At 44.8% G+C, this 22,797-nt stretch overlaps 1 protein-coding gene across 1 annotated transcript in view; it reads right to left on the minus strand.

Annotated features, from left to right (window-relative positions):
- The window catches only part of IPPK (inositol-pentakisphosphate 2-kinase), a 49,622-nt gene extending 41,834 nt beyond the window's left edge, over nucleotides 1–7,788 (minus strand). Inside the window, exon 1 of the mRNA XM_029201725.1 lies at nucleotides 7,624–7,788. Within this exon, the coding sequence (XP_029057558.1) occupies nucleotides 7,624–7,704 (81 nt within the window). The 5' untranslated portion in view covers nucleotides 7,705–7,788. The remainder of the gene's footprint in view (nucleotides 1–7,623) is intronic.
- Between the last annotated feature and the right edge of the window lie 15,009 nt (nucleotides 7,789–22,797).

Below are 22,797 nucleotides of genomic sequence, written 5' to 3' on the forward strand. Positions count from 1 at the left end.
GAGGGACATATTCCAGACCATGAAATACTATGCCGTCATTTACAAGAAAATAAGGAAGATCCGTATTTACAGACACAAAGGTACAGTCATCATCTACTGATAAATGAAAAAGATTACAGAATAGCGCTTATAGAATGAACCTATCTTTATATAAATATGTACATACACGTGTGTGTGTGTGTGTGTGTGTGTGTGTGTTGTGTGTGTATGTATTAGAGAATGATGTATGGGTATAGTTCTATTTATGTAAAGCTCAAAAACAGACAAGACTAAGATCTCTGGCAGGTGGGATGGTCCCTAAGAAAGGCTCTAGAAGGGGCTGGTCATGAGAATACGGGTCCATGTATTTTGTCATAATCAAGCTGTGTATACACATATGATCTGACCACTTTTCTGTAGATTTATTACTCTTCATTTTTTAAAGTTTGTAAAACAAAAAATTTTAAATAAAGTATGTGCATGCTGAGTTTGTATGAACTGTCTGAAAGGGCTTCTGAATACGTAACCGCGTGTCCAGGTAGCACCAACTGGGAACTTATTTTTTAAAGTTCTGTTTATTTGGGTTTTCCAATTTTTTACAATGCTCATATAACATACATTACAAAAATGTTAAAAAAAAAAGTTTAAAAAATGGGAAAAAATAACCTTTTAAACTAGTGCAGCCTTTGAAATGGCCATTCTCCAAGGAAATAACCTGGATGTGTTGTGGAGCCTTGGTAATGGGGGAGATAATTCCATGTGGACAACTTTGGAAACCATTCTCATGGAGATAGGGAGTTCCAGGCAGAAGGGCTTGGGTCAGGAACCTGGACTGTGCTCAGGGAGAAGCAGTGAATAGGAGAAGGTGAGCAGAGGTGCAGGAGCTCGGGCCCTGTCTGGAGCACTGGGATCTAGGTGGGGTGCGAGGAGCTGGTGATTGAAGAGGCTCAGAAAGTGCAGCTTTAGAACCCAAAACATGGCTGAGAGCAAGGAAGGCCCATAGAGACGAGATCCATTTCCCTAGCCCACAGACCCCCTGGCACTTCCTGCCCCACTCAGATGACGCACACTCCTCTCAAAACCCCAGACATCCATCATCTCCCTGAGCCCCAAGCTCAGACTTGGGAAAGCAAAGGTCGAGGACGTGCACATGGCCCTAACCCCTCCCAAATCCAGGCAGACATCAATATTCGATCATGGGCATCAACTGGCCAAGGAGTCCATCAAAATTCAAGGCAAGGGCTTCCCTGGTGGCGCAGTGGTTGAGAGTCTGCCTGCTGATGCAGGGGACACGGGTTCGTGCCCCGGTCCAGGAAGATCCCACATGCCGCGCAGCGGCTGGGCCCGTGAGCCATGGCTGCTGAGCCTGCGTGTCCGGAGCCTGTGCTCCGCAACGGGAGAGGCCACAATAGTGAGAGGCCCGCGTACCACAAAAAAAAAAATTCAAGGAAAAACAAAAGCTGATATGCAGAAACCCTAACTCTAGGCAACTTTCCAGAAACTCAGCCCCCCCTAAAAGCACACTCACTTCTCACCTGGACTTCACTGTTTCTCAAGACCTGCTAAGAAATTCTGAGTGTCATGTTGTGTCTGCTTCAAGGAAAACTGCTTTCTCTAGGGACCCATTTAAAACCATCGCCAGAAACTGCCCACCTGCCACATAGGAGCTGCAGTGTCAGCCTTGAAGGCCAGTCTCCACAAACACAAGCACTCAGTGGGCACACCTATTCTGGACGGTGAGTGCTAACTGCCCCTTGTAAAGGTCTGACTGGGCTGGGTTGGTGGCCCTGTTACATGCCACGAGGCTGGCCATAGGACCAGACAACACCTATTCAAGTGGATAGCAGAGAAAAGGTGAGAAATCAACCTCACCAGCCCTGGTTGGCACAAAGACGCAGTTAGTCCAAGGGCCACCCATGGCATGGAGTGGGACTGATCCAGCCACCCACGGGGAGATTCCCATGAAGGAGCCGAAACCAACACATAATCTGGTAAGCACCAGGGCCCTGCAAGCTCACAAGGTCTTAACCAGTTGTGAAGGAAACAACTCCTTTCCTTTTAAACTAAATATCTGAAACCAGATTTTAAAACATACCCTCTTCATAGTGTCTAGGCTAAAATGCTAAGAACGAAGAGAAAGGGGTGAGACTAAGAAGAGGGGCTTAACAAGAGTTTCTGCACAGTCTGGGGCAGAAGCAGCTCTTCCCTGTTCCAAAGCAGGACAGGGAATCTTAGGCCAGGGCCACACCTTCTCTGTCCTTGAGGACAGAAAATCATGGTGTGCTCTCTCATACCGTGGAACACTAGATGAAAATCAAAGATTTTGACAAGCTGAAAAAGTCAGTGAATGGAGAAATGACACATATAAACACATACACATTAAACAACCTCAAAACGTATAACACGCCACTTATAAAAGGAATAGAAAGCATTCAGTGCTGTGAGGGTCTCAGGCCATGGCAGGGGTGGGGGAGTACTGGCATGTCATGTGCCACGAGGCCTAGGAGATGTTCCTTCGATCCCCTCTGAGAACCCACCCAAGTCCTCAAAACACCAAGACATCAGCAAAGCCTGGCTCACAACAGCTCTAAAAGCACAACAATGTGAATGTCTGACAGCACAGGAACTCTGGCTGCTTAAGTGCTCTGCAGCCTTGAAAACTTGTGTGAAGAATTATCTACATATTTATGCTGTAGGGTTGAGTGAAAAAGCAGAAAACAAAAACAGACAGATAAGGATGCTTAAGTACCCAATAAAAGCATATAATAGAAGGAAGTGCACCAAGTGTTAACAAAAATTATTTTCTTAGTAGGGAGACATTGGATGCTTTTTACTTTCTTCCTTCTAGGATTCTGTATTTTCTGGGGCAGAGAGAGGAACAAATGATTGGTATTAAATAAAAATAAAAGACCACAAAAACAATATATAAAAGGGTCACCTGCCCATGTGAAGCCCAAGGAAGGAAACTTGTGGGTGGAATTAAGACTCCAGGGCCTCTTGGCAAAGACAAGGTGTGAAGTGATCAGTCGCTGAAGCCTCACTGCTGGAGGACAAGCCCAAGTCAGGTCTTCCACCAGAGTGAGGATATAACCCAGGATGGGGCCCCAAGAAGACCCCAGGGAAGCAGAGATCAGGCAACTTTCAAGGGAAAGGGAGACAGATAAACACAACAGCAGAAGGAATCGACCCTCAGGGTGCTGCCCCAGGCATCCCAAAATGGCTCAGCCCTTCTTCTCAGTGAGGCCACCACCCACAGACACCCCACTCGGGCACAGCCCAAGTCTTCCATCAGAATATCCGTGACAGAATACCAAGCCAAGTCACTTGCCTCTGCTGACCAGAGACAACCAGAAACACACCCCAGGGCCCACAGAAGGATAAGAGGGACAAGGTGTGGGACGCATTGTTGGGCTGACAGCCTCAGACAGAACAGATGGAGGGTGACTCGAGACATCTCATACAGCAACTGTCCCCAACCTTTCTGGCACCAGGGACCAGTTTTGTGGAAGACAATTTTTCCACGGCGGAGGCCGGGGGGTGGGGGGGAGGGTGGTCCAGGCAGCAATGTCAGCGATGGGGAGCTGCAGATGAAGCTTCGCTCGCTTGCCCGTCACTCGCCTCCTGTGCGGCCTGGTTCCTAACAGGCCTCGGACCCATACCGGTCCACAGCCCGGGGGTTGGGAACCCCTGTCATAAAGTGGGGCCAAGGACTCCAGAGGGAGACCAGACAGGAGGTGGAGACCACAGGTGGGGACAGCAGGTGTCTGGAATGGGCAGGACATTTTCCTTCCCATGTTTCACCTGCCTGTATGGACCCACAGCTGCCTCAGGACTGAAGCAGACACAGATGCAAGTTGTGAGGTGGGGGACAGGACAGTGGAGGTGTAAGCCCAGGTGACATTTGGGGGCAGGACACTTAGGGGCTGCAGCAGAAGAGGTGTTCAGATGGTCCCTAAAGGATAGAAAATCCAACAGCCAGAAGAGAATCAGAATGTTTTATAAAGACACACCACAAATGCATGGAACGCACAGTGAGGGTGTCGTAGAGTGGAGCCTTCAAGGACCCCAGGTTCTCCAAGGCCACATGATGGCCACAGAGCAGGTGTCCAAACAAACCAAGAGGTAGGTGACCCAGTGCTGTGGTCTCCTCCTTCTGCAGCAGACACAGAAACCTTCCTTACCTTCCTGGTAAAAGGGGCAGCTGCTGTCCTGAGTTCTGCTGAGGAGGAAGAAGGTATTGTCGGGGCGGGGGAAGTGACCATGCCACCTTAGGATACCAGACCTAGACCAGCAGACCCCTACATGCTAGAAAGGCAGAGCTCAGCACTCACCAAGGCCAGGACTGGAAACCACCAAAGGGAATATATTTTGGAAATAACAATTCCTAACCTTTCAACTGCAGGTGATCCCAGGAATAAAGACAGGGCTACATGCACAGCTCTTCAATGAGACATCACCAAGAAAAGCACATCAGCTGTATCAACCTGTATGAATATCATTAAAAATCTCAAATGCAGAATAAGTTACTTGTTAAAAAAAAATACTATAGGCAACAGAACGTTAAGACTCTTTATACTAGATTCAGGAGAAAATTTAGCCCAGGACTTGGGAATACGCCATTAAAAAAAGAAAGAAAGAAAAAAAAAAAAAAGAGAACAACTCATTTGCTTCCAACAGCTCCATTAAGAAGTATGATCTACAAATCCTAAAACACAAGAGAAGAGAAACACACAGCTCCTGACTGCCTGAACCCCATATCTTCAGGACAAACACCCCAGGGCATCAAAACAATTGCAGAAAGGATCTGAAGCCCAATCAGAATCTTAGAAAGGCTATAAAACCTGAAAGATCAGGAACAAACTTTTGATAAAAGATCTTGGTTGTCGGGTCTTTCATGTTATCTCTGTCAACAAGGAGGAAAACATCACAACAGCTTAGTGTGATAAAGGGAGTGGGCCCCTGTTTGCCCTGCACCCCAGAGGCGAGGGCAGCTGGAAGGCAGCTCAGTGCCTGGGGAGGAGTCTCTGCCTGGCCTGCCCTGGGTGACTCTCCCCACTGAAGGCACGTATGAGATCAAATGACAAACCAGACTTACAGTGACCTTCACAGGACAGATGCCAAGCCAAAGCGAACAAGACCAAGGTAAAGAAGAGTCACTGCAGATGTAAAAGCAACACCACCACACGGAGAGAAATCCCACTTGGCAGCAGCACACTTGAGGGCAGCGCCAGGCTTCGTGACCACAGCTCAGCATGAACTGGCACAGCCACTAGAACAAGTGACAGCACCCTCAGGCTACAGTAAGGAAAGGAAAGTACATGCCCACAACGGAAATGTCCTTGCCCAAGACCCCCCACAGGGTCAGTGCCGGGGACTCCGGGCACCCACTAGAGTACAGTGTCAGGTTGGCCACAGCCTTAGAGCACCTCAGAGGGTCAGTGCCAGGGCCAAGGGCCAGTGCCTGGGAAAGGGTTAAATTGCACAGCTGGACCCAAGGATGCTGAGCACTGGGCCACAGGAAAACTGACAGCAACCTGTCAAGAACTGGCATACGGTTCAGGCCTCACACTGTCATCTCTTACTGCCCAACCCTGAGCACACACCACGCTATGGCCTCCTTCGGCCTGCACTTAGCTCCTCCATATCCAGGCCCCATTTTCTACAAGTCCTGTGCTCCTGGAAGCCTCCCAACCCACCAGCCTAGAAGGTTGTCTGTCTGTGTCTTATCCCATGTTCCTTCAGTGCAGATGCCAGGCCTCAGGACTGGCTGGCTGAAGGTATGTCGGGTTCTGACACTGGAAAGGAGAGGGGACAGACTCATCACTTTTTAAGGACCTTTCAATTCTGAAAGTAGACGATGCCCCCTCTGAGAAAGAGACCGTCTCCCGATCTGAAAGAAACCTGGTGAGGGTCACCCTCTACTTCAGAATGAACGAGGTGGGTCTGGAGAGTCCACCCATGGGAGCAGAAATACCTGGTGCTCACCCACCTTCTTCTATCCCACTCACACACACACACCCTCTCCTTGGGCACAGTAGGGTCCTGAAAGCTGCCTTCCAGGGCTCTGTCCTCCCTCAAGGCCCAGGCAAAGCACAAAGGTTTCTCCAGACCCAAGGGTCAGAGTTCTCCCTTTACTCAGCGCCTTCACTTGGTGGGAACCTTTTCTTACAAGACTACACGTGATGATAATCTTCAAATTCAAATGTTGAGCTAACAACAACCAAGCAAGAATGAGCATAGTAAAGCAAATTTAGATTTTAAATAAAGAATGAAGAGAACAGGTACAGGATAGCCTGATGACTCAGTTTAAAAGGGGGGGGGGGAGGAAAAAGAAACATGACCCTAACACCTGGGGCTGTGCAACAAGGGAAGGGGCCAGTTGCCCTGGAGGGTAGGCACATGCTTGTCAGGGACAATGGAGAAGGTATCTGAGGGCCCAAGGCCTGGTGTTCTTTTACGCTGAGTCTGGAACTTGCTACTTCATCTGAGGCTACTTTTGAAACTCAGTACATTAGCCAAAAGAAGCCTTAATTAGCTTTATATGAAATGATGAAATACCATGCAATCTTACTGAGGAATTGTTAGATGAGCTCCCCACAGGAGCTGTTGGGCTGGGTCAGCTCTTTTAACCGCCAAGTCCAAGGTGGATGATAGATATCACTTGCATAACTTGTCCAGCTCCTCATCTTTCTAGCAATTCCGCAAAGGGGATTCTGTTACTAGTTCCACTTTGAAAATGCAGAAACTGAGCCTGAGCCAGGCAGTGATAGAACTGGGATTCTGCCCAGCTCTGTGTAACTGCAACTCCCATACTCTTAAGCCCTCAATGACATCTATCACTCCTCCCCCAGCCCACCACATTCCTGCCTGGTTGTATTAGACAGCAAGATGTCAGAGAGATCTGGGCCTTCACACAAATCCACAAGCTTCTCTTCCCGGATTCAACTCACTGGGAGTCCTCACTGCACTCTCTGAAACTCTCTTCCTTACTGAATTAAGAAAGGGAAATTCTTTAAATTCTAAAAGATTCTGGAAAAGGACCTGTAGACAATGCTCCACTAATATTAACAACAGCAGCAGGAGAAGAGCAATTCCCTGCATCTCAGGGAGGTAACAGCACCCCAAGCACTTTGCTTCTTTCTCCTGACCTTGCCCGTACCCTGTATCTTCCCTAAGGTTACTCCGGACGGCCTCACCGCAGCTGGGCAGTCGCAGGCGGCACCGTGTGAGGCCGGGATGGGGAGCGTTGGAAGGACGCGGAACAAACCCGGGGGGAAAAGGTGACACTGGAGGAACAGTGAACCGATCTGGAGGGAGGGGAGTGCTGGGGAGACATGGCACCAACCTAGGGAGAGGAGAGCGCTGGGGGGACGCGGAACTGATCTGGGGGAAGGCGGTGACACCAGCGGGACGCGGAACTGACCCGACAGGGTGGGGTGATGCTGGGGGGACGCGAAACTTATCGCGGGGCAGTGACACTGGGGAGACGCGCAACCGACCGGAAGGAGGGCTGCTGGGGAACCGATCCGGGGGTAGTGGGTCCTGAGGGGATGCAGAACCGACCTGAGCGGAGGGGGTGCTTGGGGGACGCGGAACCCACCGGGAGTAGGGTAAGGGCCCTGAAAGGCGCCGTCAACCGCTCACCTGTGCGTGGGCCACCACTAGGCTCTTGTTGCCTTCACCGTGGTACCCCCATTCATTCTCGTCCATCTTCCCCTCGTCCATCCCACGGTGCGGCCCTGGAGCCTCGCGGGGCCACGAGCTGAGGGCCGCGGGTTCGCCTAGGCACCAGCGCAGCCGACCGGGGAGGAGCTCCTGTCAGCCGCCGCCTCAGCTAGACCCAGCCGCCCGCACTCGCAGGCGCTGGCCGCCGGAAGCCACGCCCCCAACATCTCCCATGGCCGAGCCGGGCAATTTCCGGGTTCGCGCCCGCTTCTCCTCTGTTGGCCACGGTGGTTGATGGACTGGCGGCCATCTTAGGTGCTGGCAGAGTGACTCACTTCCGGAGCGCGATCTTGAGAACCGGAAGAGAGGCTTCCGGCCTGGGCGCCGGAAGTGAGGCAAGCGGGAGGAGCCGTCTGCTACCCGGCGACCAGCACTGGCCTGCTGGGGAACATGAGTCCAGGCGGGCTGGGGTTAGAGCGGTACTGGCGCGCTAGGAGCCAGGGGGTCCCAGTGGGGCTGGGGGCGGGGGACGCCCAGGCAAGTCGGGAGCTTGGAAGGGGACGGTCCAGGCGGGCCGGGGGCGGGTGGTCCCTAGAGCTGGAGCCCGCTTAGTCATGGGGCCTCAGCCTTCTTTTCTGTAAAATGGGATACATTTCTCACTCATCGGGTTATTAATATCCTCGTTTGCTCTTTACCTGATGCAGAATCACCCCAGTAGTCCCAGGAAGTGGAAACATTGTGGTCCACATCTTACAAATGAGGATACGTAGCTCAAAGAGGCAAGTGGACTCCTAAATGGCGCTCTTGTCGGAGTGTTACCTGAAAAACTGGCTTTGCCTTTTGGTGGGTGTCAAGCCAGAAGACAAAGAGTGGGAGAAGGAAGGATTTATTACTTGCAACAAGTAAGGAGAATGCTGCGGCTTTTTCCCAAAGCAGCGTCTCCCCAAATAGCAAAATTGAGGAAGTTTTAAGCTAAGGTAACATGTGTATTCATAAAGGGCTTGGGCAGTCAGAGTCCAAGCTTTAGTTGAATGAAGTCATGAGGGTCAGAAAAGGTCTACATCATCCCTTAGGTCCCAACTGATCTGGTAGTTGAGCACTTAAGACTACTCTTTACCATTGAAACAGAATTGAGAGTCTTTACTACTGATATGTTATCTTTGCTACTGTTACTTCTCTTGCCTGATAACAGTTTGTTCTTTTTTTCTCTTAAGATCATTACTGAGACCTGTTGAAGGGCAAGCGTTGTGGCCAGGCTTAAAATGACTTAGGCCAAAAATGGCTTTTCTTATGTCAAGAAAGCCATGCCCAGGGGATTCCCTGGTGGTGCAGTGGTTGAGAATCTGCCTGCCAATGCAGGGGACACGGGTTTGTGCCCTGGTCTGGGAAGATCCCACATGCCGCGGAGCAAATGGGCCTGTGAGCCACAACTACTGAGCCTGTGTGTCTGGAGCCTGTGCTCCGCAACAAGAGAGGCCGCGATGGTGAGAGGCCCACGCACCGCGATGAGGAGTGGCCCCTGCTTGCCGCAACTAGAGAAAGCCCTCACACAGAAACGAAGACCCAACACAGCCAAAAATAAATAAATAAAAATTTTTTTAAAAATACAGGAGTCCATGTATTAAAAAGAAAAAAGAAAGCCATGCCTGGATTTCTTTCTCCGGGGACCTCCCCTACCCTATCTGCCTACAGGAGGAGTAGGTTTCGTTGAATCTTGAGGGATGTACCTTGAGCAGGAGGTCTGAATTCTGCCCTTGCCACTTAATGGCAGTGAAGCGAAGGGCAGATCTCTTCCCTTCTCTGGGCCTCAATTTATTCACTGTTGACGTGGGACTAATGATACACCTTATAGAGCTGCTATGAGGATTAAATTAGATTAGCGATTCTCAGACTCCTACTCGCAAAACCATTTTATACTTTTTAAAAATGATTGACGGGAGTTCCCTGGCAGTGCAGTGGTTAGGACTCCATGCTCTTACTGCCAAGGGCCCAGATTGAATCCCTGGTCAGGTAACTAAAATCCTTCAAGCCGTGTGGTGTGGCCAAGAAAAAAAAAAAGATTGAAGGCCTCAAAAAGTTTTTGCTAATATGGCTTATATCTTTCTATGTTTACCATATTATAAATTAAAACAAATTTTTAAAAATTTTCGTTTTAAAATAAACATTACCCTTTTTTAAAACGTAGCTATAATTCCCCCAAATATAGAGAAGAGTGGCAAATGTTTCACATTTTTGCAAATCTCTTTAAAGTCTGGCTTCATAGAAGATAGCTGGAGTCTCACATCTGCTTCTGCATTGAATCTGTTGCAATATATTGCTAGGGTTGAAGTATATGAAGAAAACCCAGCCTCAGGTATGTGGTTCAACAAGGAAAGACCTGTAGACCCTACTCTGAGAACAGCTTAGAGCACCTGGCAAGGCCTTGGGAATAGTAGTGAAATGAAGCTAGTGAGTCAGGAAAATGAGCTGATAGCTTTGAACATCTCCCCCACCCTGGGCCCCAAAGGACTGGCGCAGGTAGGCTCAGGCCCCACTCCAGGGATGGTCGAGAAATGGGGGCAGAAACAGCCCACTCCTGGAGGTAAGTAATCCCCAAGGGGACTGGGGGATTACTTGGGGGGGTGGGGGGGACACTCACAAAGGGTGAGAAGGCCTTCCTACACCCCCACAAGGCCAGGGGACCCTAAACATGTCTGAGATTTTCTCAGCATCTGTGAATGCAGAATTCAGATCAGATTGTTAAGTATCAAAACATTTCCTTGGGCTTCCCTGGTGGCACAGTGGTTGAGAGTCCGCCTGCCGGTGCATGGGACACAGGTTCGTGCCCCGGTCCGGGAGGATCCCACATGCCGCGGAGCAGCTGGGCCCGTGAGCCATGGCCGCTGAGCCTGCGCGTCCGGAGCCTGTGCTCCACAACGGGAGAGGCCACAGCAGTAAGAGGCCCGCGTGCCGCAAAAACAAACAAACAACAACAACAAAAAAACATTTCCTTAAGGAAGCCTCTGTGGTGCTGGAAATGTTCTGTATCTTGGTTTGTTGGGGTTTTTTTTCAAGGAACATTTTATCACTGACACTGTTTAGAATTACTAGTGTATGGTTATTTAAAAGATTAAATCTTGATTTTATGATTGTTTAAAAATTCTCCACAGATGCTCCTAGGGTGGACCACACCCACCTTATCAAAGGGACAAATGCTCTGGAAGAATCATGGTGGGTTAAACAGTGAGGGACACAAAGGAGAGCGGGCTCATCTGCAGGGGTTGGGAGAAGGAAAGGCTGGAAAAGAAAGACATGAGAAAGGGGTCCCAGATAAACAGGGTTTATCAGTTGTTTCTCATACCCTGGATCCACACTCCCTTCTTTTTTATAGCATCAACCCAGTTTTTATTAGGGGAAGTACCTTTTCCTTTATTTAACCCATGTGGTCTGACTTAAATGAACTTGATTCTAGCCTCAAGGCTGTGCAATAAAGAATTGCATTCCCAGTGGTTGGTTCAGGAAGCACAGGGAAGTAATCCAGGTTTGTCCAACCAAGCGCACGCCTTTGGCTTGCACTGAAATGACTGTGGGGAGAATCAACCTCAGCTGAGAAGCTGGGGGGGGGTCACCACATGCTGTCAGCAGTGACCCAGGTACCACAGGTGGCAGCAACAGAGGGGAAACAGCTGGAAAGTGGCAAGAAAGGGAACACAAAGTGAGCCAGAGGATTGAGTCCAACTCAGTTGATTTTAATTTTCTGAGCTAGTGAATTCTGTATTTTGCTTAAACAATTTGAGTTGGGTTCCTTTCACTCAGATCCTAGAGTCCAAGCTAATAATAAGGGTACCCTAGGCTGGACCAGTCACCTCTTCAAGAAAAAGCTAGAAGTGAAGCAAAGACCAAAAGGCCATCATTAGCTGGGATTCCTACATGAGGACATTTTGCCTAGATGCTTTATGCTCCTCCATCTAGGTCCCAGCTAGATTCCCACCACAGTTAATCAGTGTCACCTTTCTGTTTGAAAAAGGAAATGAGAGAGAGAGGAAGGAAGGAAAGAGAAGAGAAAAGGAAGAAAGATGAGATGGGAAACTCATCTTCCAACCACATTGAAAAGCCATCCAGAACCAAAGTGGCAAAACACTAGTGACTGGGAGCCCAGTGATGAGTACTTACTCTATTCTTCCTATTTTTATGTGTGTCTGGAATTTTCCTTACTAAACAGTTCTTATTTTTGAAGGAAGCATGCGATATCATGTGATATGACATGACATGACATGATGAGAAAGGCACTTCACCTCTGTGGTATTCCCCTCACCCCTAAAACTATAATCCCTGTCTAATCATTAGAAAAACATCAGACAGACCCAAATTGAGAGACGTTTGGCAGAATAACTGACCAAGAGTCTTTGTAACTGCCCAGGTCATAGGAGACATGGACAGACCAGAGGAGCCTAAGGAGACAAGACACCTAAATGCAATGTGGGATGCTGGAACAGAAAAGGACATTGGTGGGAACACTGGTAAAATCCAAATAAAATCTGGAGTTTAGTTATTAGTAATGGATCACTGTTAATTTCTTTGTTCTGGGAAATGTACCATAGTTAGGTATGTTAACGTGGAGGGAAATTGGGATAGGGCATTTGGGAACTTGGTACTATCTTGCAACATTTCTATAAATCTAAAATCCAAAATTAAAAGTTCACAAAAAGGAAGGCATTCATTGTTCAGCTTCTTTCATAATTAAATAATTAAAATAAGTATATATCTTAAAATATATATCAAACTGGCAAAATAAAAGCAATTTTGCACAGTGTTTGATATGCGTGGTATACACAGGCAGGACGTGTGCACTGTGGAGGAGAGGATCTGCATTGTTGGAGCCCAGTTTGGCCATGTCATTAAAAGTATTGTAGCTATAGCTAATCCCCTTTGATCCATTTCCATGCCTACAAATTACCCTACAAAACCCTCCCTCCAGTGCTCAGAGATATGTACAGGATGTTTGTACAAACACAAGAGTGATGGACAGGACTTGGTTCCCAATGTGGGCACCTCAGGACAGCCTCAGGCTGCACCAGCCCACCCCAGCAGAAGACTTGCAGAGGGGCTTAGCAACCCGTGTTCTAACAACTTCCCCACATGAATCCCAGAACCACTGAATTATGGTATACTTGAAAATTATACAGGCAGTAAGGAAATGAGTTAGATCTGTACTGACATGAAAGATGTTCAAGGTCTATGGTTAAGTGAAACAAGTGTGTGTGTATGTGTTGTGTCTGTGTGTAAATGCAAAGAAAAGGGAAAGGAAATTTTCCCATCTGGGAAGAGGAGAGCAGGAGAAACAAAAGAAGAATGTCACTTTCCTCTTATATTTCTATGTTGTTGACTCAGAGTATGTATTCATGTAACACTTCTGTAATAAAAATTTAAATGAATACATTCTCAATACTTTTTAAATTAGATAGATCTATCACTATGTATGAATATGGAAAGATGGCCATGGTATGTTTAATACAGAAATAGGTGTTTGTTTTTGAATGGAAAAGAAAAACGATCAAGAAATAGGTGCCTGGGACTTCCCTAGTGGTCCAGTGAGTAAGACTCTGCAGTCCCAATGCAGGGGGCCCGTGTTGGATCCCTCAACGGGGAACTAGATCCCACATGCACGCTGTAACTAAGAAGCCCACATGCCGCAACTAAAGATCCCGCATGCAGCAACTAAAAGATACCGCAACGAAGATCCCACGTGCTGCAACTAAGACCCGGCGCAGCCTACATAAATAAATAAATAAACAAACAAACAAACCACAACTAATACCTGGCACAGCCAAAATAAATAAACAAACAAACCTAAAAAAAAAATAGGTGCCTTGCTGTGTACTGAGATTTTCTTTGGGGATGGGACCACAGGTGATGTGCACTGACTACACTACATGTGTCTGTAACATTTGAATTTTGCATACAAAGTATGAGTTATCTTTGTAATTAGAAAAAAATAATAAAGCTCTGCATGCAGTGGCCTCAGGATGCTCAGCTACATAGAATTAGGCAGGTGTTCTTGAGGGTGGACTCCAGGATATTCAGGCCACCTGAACTGCTGACCTCAGGTAATCCCACCAACTCCAAGGTATCCTGACTGGAAGGTGAGTCAAGAGTCCTTGGAGGGAACTTGGCCTCTTTCCACACAGGGATATGATGATGTTGGGCATGCTATTACCTGAATTAGTCACTCTCCTGGGGTCTGATGCCCAGAATTTCTGCTCCTCATCCACCTTCTCCTTTCTCCAGCTTTTACACTCCAGGAAAGTCCAGGGGAAAGGGTGATGGTGCCACAGCATGACTAAGGAGGCCCAACCCTTCCAATAAGGGCATCCCAGGGCATCATTATCATCTTAGACAACACAGAAAAGTACAATCCATCAAACAAAAGATTGATAACTTTGTCTACATTAAAAATTAAAATCTTGAGGTATCAATACCTAGAGTAGTCAAATTCATGGAGACAAAAGTAGAATGGTGGTTCCGAGGGACTGGGGAGAGGGGTAACAGGGAATTAGTGTTAAAAAGCTACAGAGTTTCAGTTTGGGTAGAGGAAAAAGTTCCGGAGATGGAGGGTGGTGAATGTACATTATGAATGTACATAATACCACTAAAAAGAAAATCTCAGCACAACAAAAGTCACAAAACTGCAATGCACATAGCAGATTAAAAAAAAAAAAGGAAGTTGGAAACATCTAAATTATCCATCAGAGACATACTATGCAGCTATTACAAAGGAGGAATGTCTCCAAGATACGTTGCTAAATGAGAAAGGTAAATTTTAATACTGTGTACATTATGATACCACTCATATAAAAATATACAACACAAACATACATATCTAATCAGCCAAATATTTCTATGAGCATAGGGTATCTCTGAAAGGATACAAGAAATTGGTAACAGTTATATACTAGGAGTAAAATGTGATGCTAGCAAAAAAAAAATTCCTTGTATACTCTGTGTAACCTTTTTTCCTTTTTAAATTTTGTACATATGTATGTGCTGCCTATTAAAAATAGGACTTCTGGTTTCTGGTCTGACGTATAAAAACCTTGGAAACTGTCACTCTAGCTTAACAAGTAAACAGCTGAACAAACTGAAAATCAACAAATCTTAGCTCTGTTGAGGAAGTGAGGTCACAGGGCAAATTACTGCCACAAAAACTGGGGAGACAGGCAGATACAGAGAATCAGCTTACTGGAGTAGAAACCCTCAGGCAGAGACATCTGCAGGAACCAATGTTGGGTAGGAAAACCTGAATTGTAATTGACTAATTGCTGGAGGCTCAGTGTGGACAAGTATGAGAGATTAAAAACTCCATAGGCCCATTCACTGGGGGCCTCCACACTTTTTGTAAGTTTACCTCCAGGAGCACTAGCAGGTTTCTCACAGTGAATGTTGGAGAAAAATCCCCTTGTGCTTCCAGCAGGAAGAAGAGAAAAGTAATCATTTTGAAACACACAGAGCATTCTGTACTTCCTAAAAGGTCTGCCTTCAGGAGAAACTGTTTTACCAGAGCCTAACCTATTTGGGTTCTATCAGAGTCTAACCAACCTGGGGAAAGGGTAATATGCAAATTCAACCCCCTCTAGCTTTCCATGTGGAGAAGGGAACTACCCCACTTTCAACCCCCTCCAAACATCCTGTCCCACCTAAGCTGGGGAAAAAACTGAGAGCTACTTATGAAGATCAGATCCCAGGTCAACATGCCCACAAAAAACTGAGACCTAATCATAGGACTGAAGACTTCCCCCACTTCCACATTTTATATTATACCACTAAAGACCTATTTAGTTCCTTTTACCCAGTACACCATGTCTGCCTTTCAACAAAAACAAGGTATAATAAAGGCAAAAACATAGTCTGAAGAGACAGAGCAAGTATCAGAATCAGACTTAGATATGGCAGGAATGTTGTAATTACCAGACCAGGAATTTAAAATAACAATGATTAACATGCTAAAGGCACTAATGAAAAAGGTAGACAACATGTAAGAACAGATAGGTAAAGTAGACAAAGTAAATGGAGAGATGGAAAATCTAAGAAAGAATTTTGAAAATGCTAGAGATCAAAAACACTGTAACAGAGAAAGAATGTCTTTGATTGACTCACTAGTAGACTGGATACAGCTGATGAAAAAATCTCTAAGCATGAGGATATGTCAAGATAAAATTCCAAAACTGAAGAGTGAAGAGTAAAAAGTCTGAAAAAAAAAAAAGAATACAGAAGACAACTACAAAAGGTGTAACATATGTATAATGGGAATACCAGAAAGTGAAGAAAGATCAAAAGGAACAAAAGCAAAAGTCGAAGCAGTAATGACTGAGAATTTCACCAAATTAATGTCAGACATCAAACCACAGATCCAGAAAGCTCAGAGGACACCAACCAGGTTAAATGCCAAAATAAAACTACACCTAGGCATATGATATTCACCTGCAGAGAATTAAAAACAGAGAATCCTGAAAGACACCAGAGGGAAAAATTGCTTACCTATAGAGGAGGAAAGGTAAGACTGATATCTGACTCCTCCTCAGAAACAATGCAAGAAGTGAATGGAGTGAAATATTTAAGGTGTTGAGAGAAAACCCCCATCAACCAAGAAGTCTGTATTCTGAAAAATTAGCTTCAAAAGTGAAGGAGAGGGCTTCCCTGGTGGTGCAGTGGTTGACAGTCCGCCTACTGATGCAGGGGACACGGGCTCACGCCCTGGTCCAGGAAGATCACACATGCCGCAGAGCGGCTGGGCCCGCGAGCCATGGCCACTGAGTCTGTGCGTCCGGAGCCTGTGCTCCACAACAGGAGAGGCCACAACAGTGAGAGGCCTGCATACTGCAAAAAAAAAAAAAAAGTGAAGGAGAGAAAGAAGATTCTAGGAAGATGGTAGTAGAAAGGACCAGGAATCTTATCTCCCCTCAAACAACAATCACACTAGCAGAATCTGTCCGATGTAACTATCTGGTAACTTTAGAGTCTATTGCAAACTTGAATGGTAAATTGCAGTTAATTTTGGTCAATTTCAGCTCTTAGCACAGTAGTAGCTACCCATCCCCCAGCCTCCTGACTCATAGCAGACAGCTATGCATTTGTTCTAGAAAGTCAGATTGGGCAATAAGGACCATGTCATCCAAATATTTGGGATCTGTGTTCTGATCACTAATTGCTGCCTCTGATCACAGAGGTACAAGGAGGTGGGTGGCCATTATTTTTACACCTCCTCGTTGTAAGCCCTTCCCCCTTCTGCTGAAATGACTTTTAAGGGAGTAAAAAGCGTGGTGCCACCCCATTCATTTCTTTCTTTTGCCCTTTTGGGAGAAACATATTAAAAACTAGGACATTCAATGGCAACTGTGTATACTGGAAATTAGAAAGTCACTGTGTAAGCCCAAGGAAAGACACAACCTGAGATAAGACCTTAAGTTTATACCTCAGGCTAATTCTTAGCACAAAAACCGACCTACAACAATCTAAAAAACAAAAATAATAACATAGCAAACCCTGGGAAGGGGGAGAATCTGATTTTCAGAGTTACCACATTATTAGATTTACAGGTCCAGTGTTTGACAAAATCATATAAGGAAACAGTAAATATGGCCCATTCAAAGGAAAAAATAAACCAACAGAAACTGTTCTGAAAAAAAGACTTTAAAACAACTGTCTTAAAAATGCTCAAAGAATTAAAGAAAGACATAGAGAAAGTCAAGAAAATGATGTATGAATAAAATGGAAAGAACAATAAAGAGATAGAGAAGCTAAAAAGCAATTCAAGAACTTTTAGTTCAACTATAATAATTAAAATAATTTTAGTTCCATTACAATAATTAAAATGAAAAAACTACTAGAAGCAGAATTGAGCAGACAGAAGATAGAATCGATCAGTGAACTTAAACACAAGACAATGGTAATTATTGAAGCTGAAAAACAGAAAGAAAAAAGACTCAAGAAAAATGAACAGAACCTAAGGGACCTGTGGGATACAATCTCCCAGAACAACATATGCATTGAGAGAGTACCAGAAGGAGAAAAGAGAGCAAATGGGGCACAGAGAATATTTGAAGAAACTGTGGCTGCAAATGTTCCAAATTTGATGGAATACATGAACATAAATATCCAAAGATTTCGACCAACTCCAAGTAAAATGAACTCAAACCCACACCAAGGCACATAATCAAACTGTCAAATGACAAAGACAGAGTGAATCTTGAAAGCAGCAAGAGAGAAGTCATTTGTCACATACAATCGATCCTCAATATCAGCAGATTTGCTATCAGAAACTCTGGATGCCACAAGACAATGGACCAAAGTGATAGAAAAAAAAAACTTGTCAACCAAAAGTCCTATATCCAGCAAAGCTGTCCTGCAAAAGTGAGGGAGAAATTAAGACACTCTCTGATACAGATCAGCCAAGATGGTGGAGTAGAAAGACCCTGAGCTCACCTCCTCTCAGGAGCACACCAAAATCACAGCTATCTGCAGAACCACCATTAACAAAAAAGACAGAACCTACCAGAAAAGATCTTCTACAACCAAAGACATAAAGAAGGAACCACAACAAGACAGGTAGGAGCAGTGGACTCATGATACAATCAAGTCCCATACCCCCAGGTGGGCAACCCACAAACTGGATAATAATTATATTGAACAGATTCTCCCATAAGAGTGAGAGTTCTGAGCCCCACATCAGGCTCCCCAGCCCTGGGATCATGTGCCAGGAAGACAAGACCCAAGAGCATTTGGCTTTACTATCAGAAGCCCCACAGTACTGGGGAAAATACAGACTTCATTCTTAAAGGGCACAGACAAAATCTCATGTGCCTCTAGACATGCCCCTAGACACTGCCCTGCCCACCAGGCCAAGACCCAGCTCCACTATGAGGGGGCAGGCACTGGCCCTCCAGGAAGCTTGCACTAGCCTCTAAACCAGCCTCACCCTCGAGGGGGCAGACACCAAATGCAAGAAAACCACAATCCCACAGCCTGCAGAACCAGTGTGCCCACAGCAGCCCAGACCTTACTCTGGGACAAGCAGTGAATTGAAGAGAGAGTAGTGGAAATCACTGCCGCTGAACAGAAAAGTGAATGAAAAGAAATGAGAACAGTTTAAGAGACCTCTGGGACAATATCAAATGCACTAATAGTTGCATTATAGGGGTCCCAGAAGGAGAAGAGAGAAAGGGCCTGAGAACATATTTGAAGACATAATAGCAGAGAAGTTCCCTAACCTGGGGGAAAACAACAACAACAACAACAATCACTCAAGTCCAGGAAGCACAGAGAGTCCCATACAAGATGAACCTAAACAGGAACATGCCAAGACACATTGTAATTAAAACGACAAAAATTAATGATAAAGAGAGAATATTAAACCAGCAAGGGAAAAGCAGCAAATAGCATACAAAGGAACTCCCATAAAGCTATCAGCTGACTTTTCAGCAGAAACTCTGCAGGCCAGAAGGAAGTGGCACAATATATTTAAAGTGATGAAAGGGGAAAACCTATAACCAAGAAAACTCTACACAGCAAGGCTCTCATTCAGATTTGATGGATAAATCGAAAGCTTTATAGACAAGCAAAAGCTAAAAGAGTTCAGAACCACCAAACCAGCTTTACAAGAAATGTTAAAGAAGCTCCTCTAGGCAAAAAGCAAAAGGCAACAACTAGGAACTAGAAAATTGCAAAATGAAAAAGCTCACTGGTAAAAGCAAGCATACAGTAAAGGTAAGAAATCATCCACACCAAAGCTAGTAGGGAGGTGAAAAGACAAAAGTAGAAAAATCATATATATCCACAAAAAGCAGTTAAGGGATACACAAAACAATTAGATGTAAAATATGATAACATACAAAGCAGTCATGAAGGGAGGAGAGAACTAATGCAGGGTTTTTAAAATGCATTTGAAATTAAGAGATCAGCAACTTAATATATATATAGCTATACAAAATCCACTTGGTAACTGCAAACCAAAAATCTGTGAAAGATATACACACACACAAAAAAAAAAGAAAAAGGAATCCAAACATAAAAGTAGAGATAATGATCAAATCACAAGAGAATGAAAGAAGAAGAAAGGGAGAAAAAAGACCTACAAAAACAAATCCAAAACAATTAACAAAATGGCAATAAGAACATACATATCAATAATTACCTTAAATGGGGACTTCTCTGGTGGTCCAGTGGTTAAGAATCCACCTTCCAATGCAGTGGACATGGGTTCAATCCCTGGTCGGGGAACTAAGATGCCACATGCTGCAGGACAACTAAGCCTGCGTGCCTCAACTACTGAGCCTGCACACTCTAGAGCCCACATGCCACAACTAGAGAGACTGTGTGCCATAACTACTGAGCCCATGTGCTCTGGAGCCCTTGTGCAACAACTACTGAGCCTGCACACTCTGGAGCCCATGCACCACAACTAGAGAGCCTGCATGCCACAACGAAGAACCTGTGTGCCAAAACTAACACATGACACAGCCAAATAAATAAATAAATACTTTAAAAAAAAAGAATGGAATCTGGAATCTATACTTTAAAAAATTTTCCTTAAATGTAAATGGACAGCGTCAAATGCACCAATATTCGCATTATAGGAGTCCCAGAAGGAGAAGAGAGAGAGAAAGGGCCTGAGAGGATATCTGAAGAGATAATAGCTGAAAACTTCACTAACATGTGAAAAGAATCAGTCACCCAAGTTCAGGAGGCGAAGAGAGTACCACACAGGATCAACCCAAGGAGGAACATGCTGAGAAACGTAGTAATCAAATTGACAAAAATTAAAGATAAAGAGAAAATATTGAAAGCAACAAAGGCAAAGCAACAAATAACATACAAGGGAATCCCCATCAGGTTATTAGCTGATGTTTCAGCAGAAACTCTGCAGGCCAGAAGGGAGTGGCACAATATATTTAAAGTGATGAAAGGGAAAAACCTACAACCAAGAATACTCTACCCAGCAAGGCTCTCGTTCAGATTCAACAGAAAAATCAAAAGCTTTACAGACAAGCAAAAGCTAAAAGAATTCAGCACCACCAAACCATCTTTACAACAAATGCTAAAGGAACTTCTCTAGGTGGAAAAGAAATGGCCACAACTAGAAACAAGAAAATTACAAAATGGGAAAGCTTGCCAATAAAGGCAAACATACAGTAAAGGTAGGAAATTATCCACACACAAATATGATATCTTAAACCAATAATCATGAGAGGAGGAGAGTACAAATGCAGGATATTTGAAATGTATTTGAAACCAAGAGATCAGCAACCTAAAACAATTATGTATATATATATATAGACTGCTATATCAAAAAATCATGGTAACCACAAACCAAATATCTATAATAGATATACACACAAATAAGAAAACGGAATCTACAACACTAAAGAAAGTTATCAAATCACAAGAGAAGAGAACAAAAGAGGAAATGAAGTAAAAAGACCTATAAAACCAAATCCAAAACGATTAACAAAATGGCAGTAAGAACATACATATTAATAATTACCTTATGTAAACAGATTAAATGCTCCAGCCAAAAGACACAGACTGTGACTTCCCACAGTGGTTAAGAATCCGCCTGCCAATGCTGGGGACACGGGTTTAATCCCTAGTCTGGGAAGATCCCACATGCTGCGGAACAACTAAGCCTGTGTGACACAACTACTGAAACCTGCACTCTAGAGCCTGCAAGCCACAACTACTGAGCCCGCACGCCACAACTACTGAAGCCCATGAGTCCTAGAGCCCATGCCATAACTATTGAGCCCATGTGCCACAACTACTGAAGCCTGCGTGCCTAGAGCCTGTGCTCTGCAACACAAGAATCCACCAAAATGAGAAGTCCAGGCACCACAACAAAGAGTAGCCCCCACTCGCCACAACTAGAGAAAGCCCATGCGCAGCAACAAAGACCCAATGCAGATAAATAAGTAAATAAATAAATAAATAATTTTTTAAAAGACACAGACTGGCTGAATGGATACAAAAACAAGACCCATATATGTGCTGTCCATAAGAGACCCACTTCAGATCTAGAGACACAGACAGGCTGAAAGTGAGGGGATGGAGAAAGGTATTCCATGCAAATGGAATTCAAAAGAAAGTTGGTGTAGCAATACTAATATCAGACAAAATAGACTTTAAAATAAAGACTATTACAAGAGACAAAGAAGGACACTACATAATGATCAAGGGATCAATCCAAGAAGAAGATAAAACAATTGTAAATATATATGCACCCAACATAGGAGCATCTCAATATATAAGGCAATTAATTGTTAACAGACATAAAAGGAGAAATTGACAATAATAATGGAAGACTTTAACACCCCACTTGCATCACTGGACATATCATCCAGACAGAAAATCAGTAAGGAAACATAGGCCTCAAATGAGGCATTAGGGCAGATGGACTTAACTGATACTTATAGAGCATTCCAGCTGAAAGCAGCAGAATAGACATTCTTTTCAAGTGCACATGGAACATTCTCCAGGATAGATCACATGCTGGGCCACAAAACATGCTTCTTTAAATTTAAGAAAATTGAAATTGTATCAAGTATTTTTTCTGACCACAACACTATGAGATTAGAAATCAACTACAAAAAAAAATTGTAAAAAACACAAACTTGTGGAGGCTAAACAATATGATACTAAACAACCAATGGAAGAAATCAAAGAGGAAATCAAAATATACCTGGAGAGGGCTTCCCTGGTGGCGCAGTGGTTGAGAGTCTGCCTACCGATGCAGGGGACACGGGTTCGTGCCCCGGTCCGGGAGGATCCCACGTGCCACAGAGCGGCTGGGCCCATGAGCCATGGCTGCTGAGCCTGCGCGTCCGGAGCCTGTGCTCTGCAGTGGGAGAGGCCACAGCAGTGAGAGGCCCGTGTACCGCAAAAAAAAATAAAATAAAATAAAATAAATATATATATATACCTGGAGACAAATAAAAACGAAAGCATGATGATGCAAAACCTATGGGATACAGCAAAAGCAGTTCTAAGAGGGAAGTTTATAGTGAAACAAGCTTACCTCAGCCATAATTTGAAAAGATACATGCACCCCAATGTTCTTTGTGGCACTATTTACAATAGCCAAGACATGGAAGCAACCTAAATGTCCATTGATGGATGAGTGGATAA

Source organism: Monodon monoceros, unplaced genomic scaffold, assembly GCF_005190385.1.
Source record: "Monodon monoceros isolate NGI ecotype Baffin Bay Population unplaced genomic scaffold, NGI_Narwhal_1 Super_Scaffold_5, whole genome shotgun sequence".
Lineage (NCBI taxonomy): Eukaryota > Metazoa > Chordata > Mammalia > Artiodactyla > Monodontidae > Monodon > Monodon monoceros.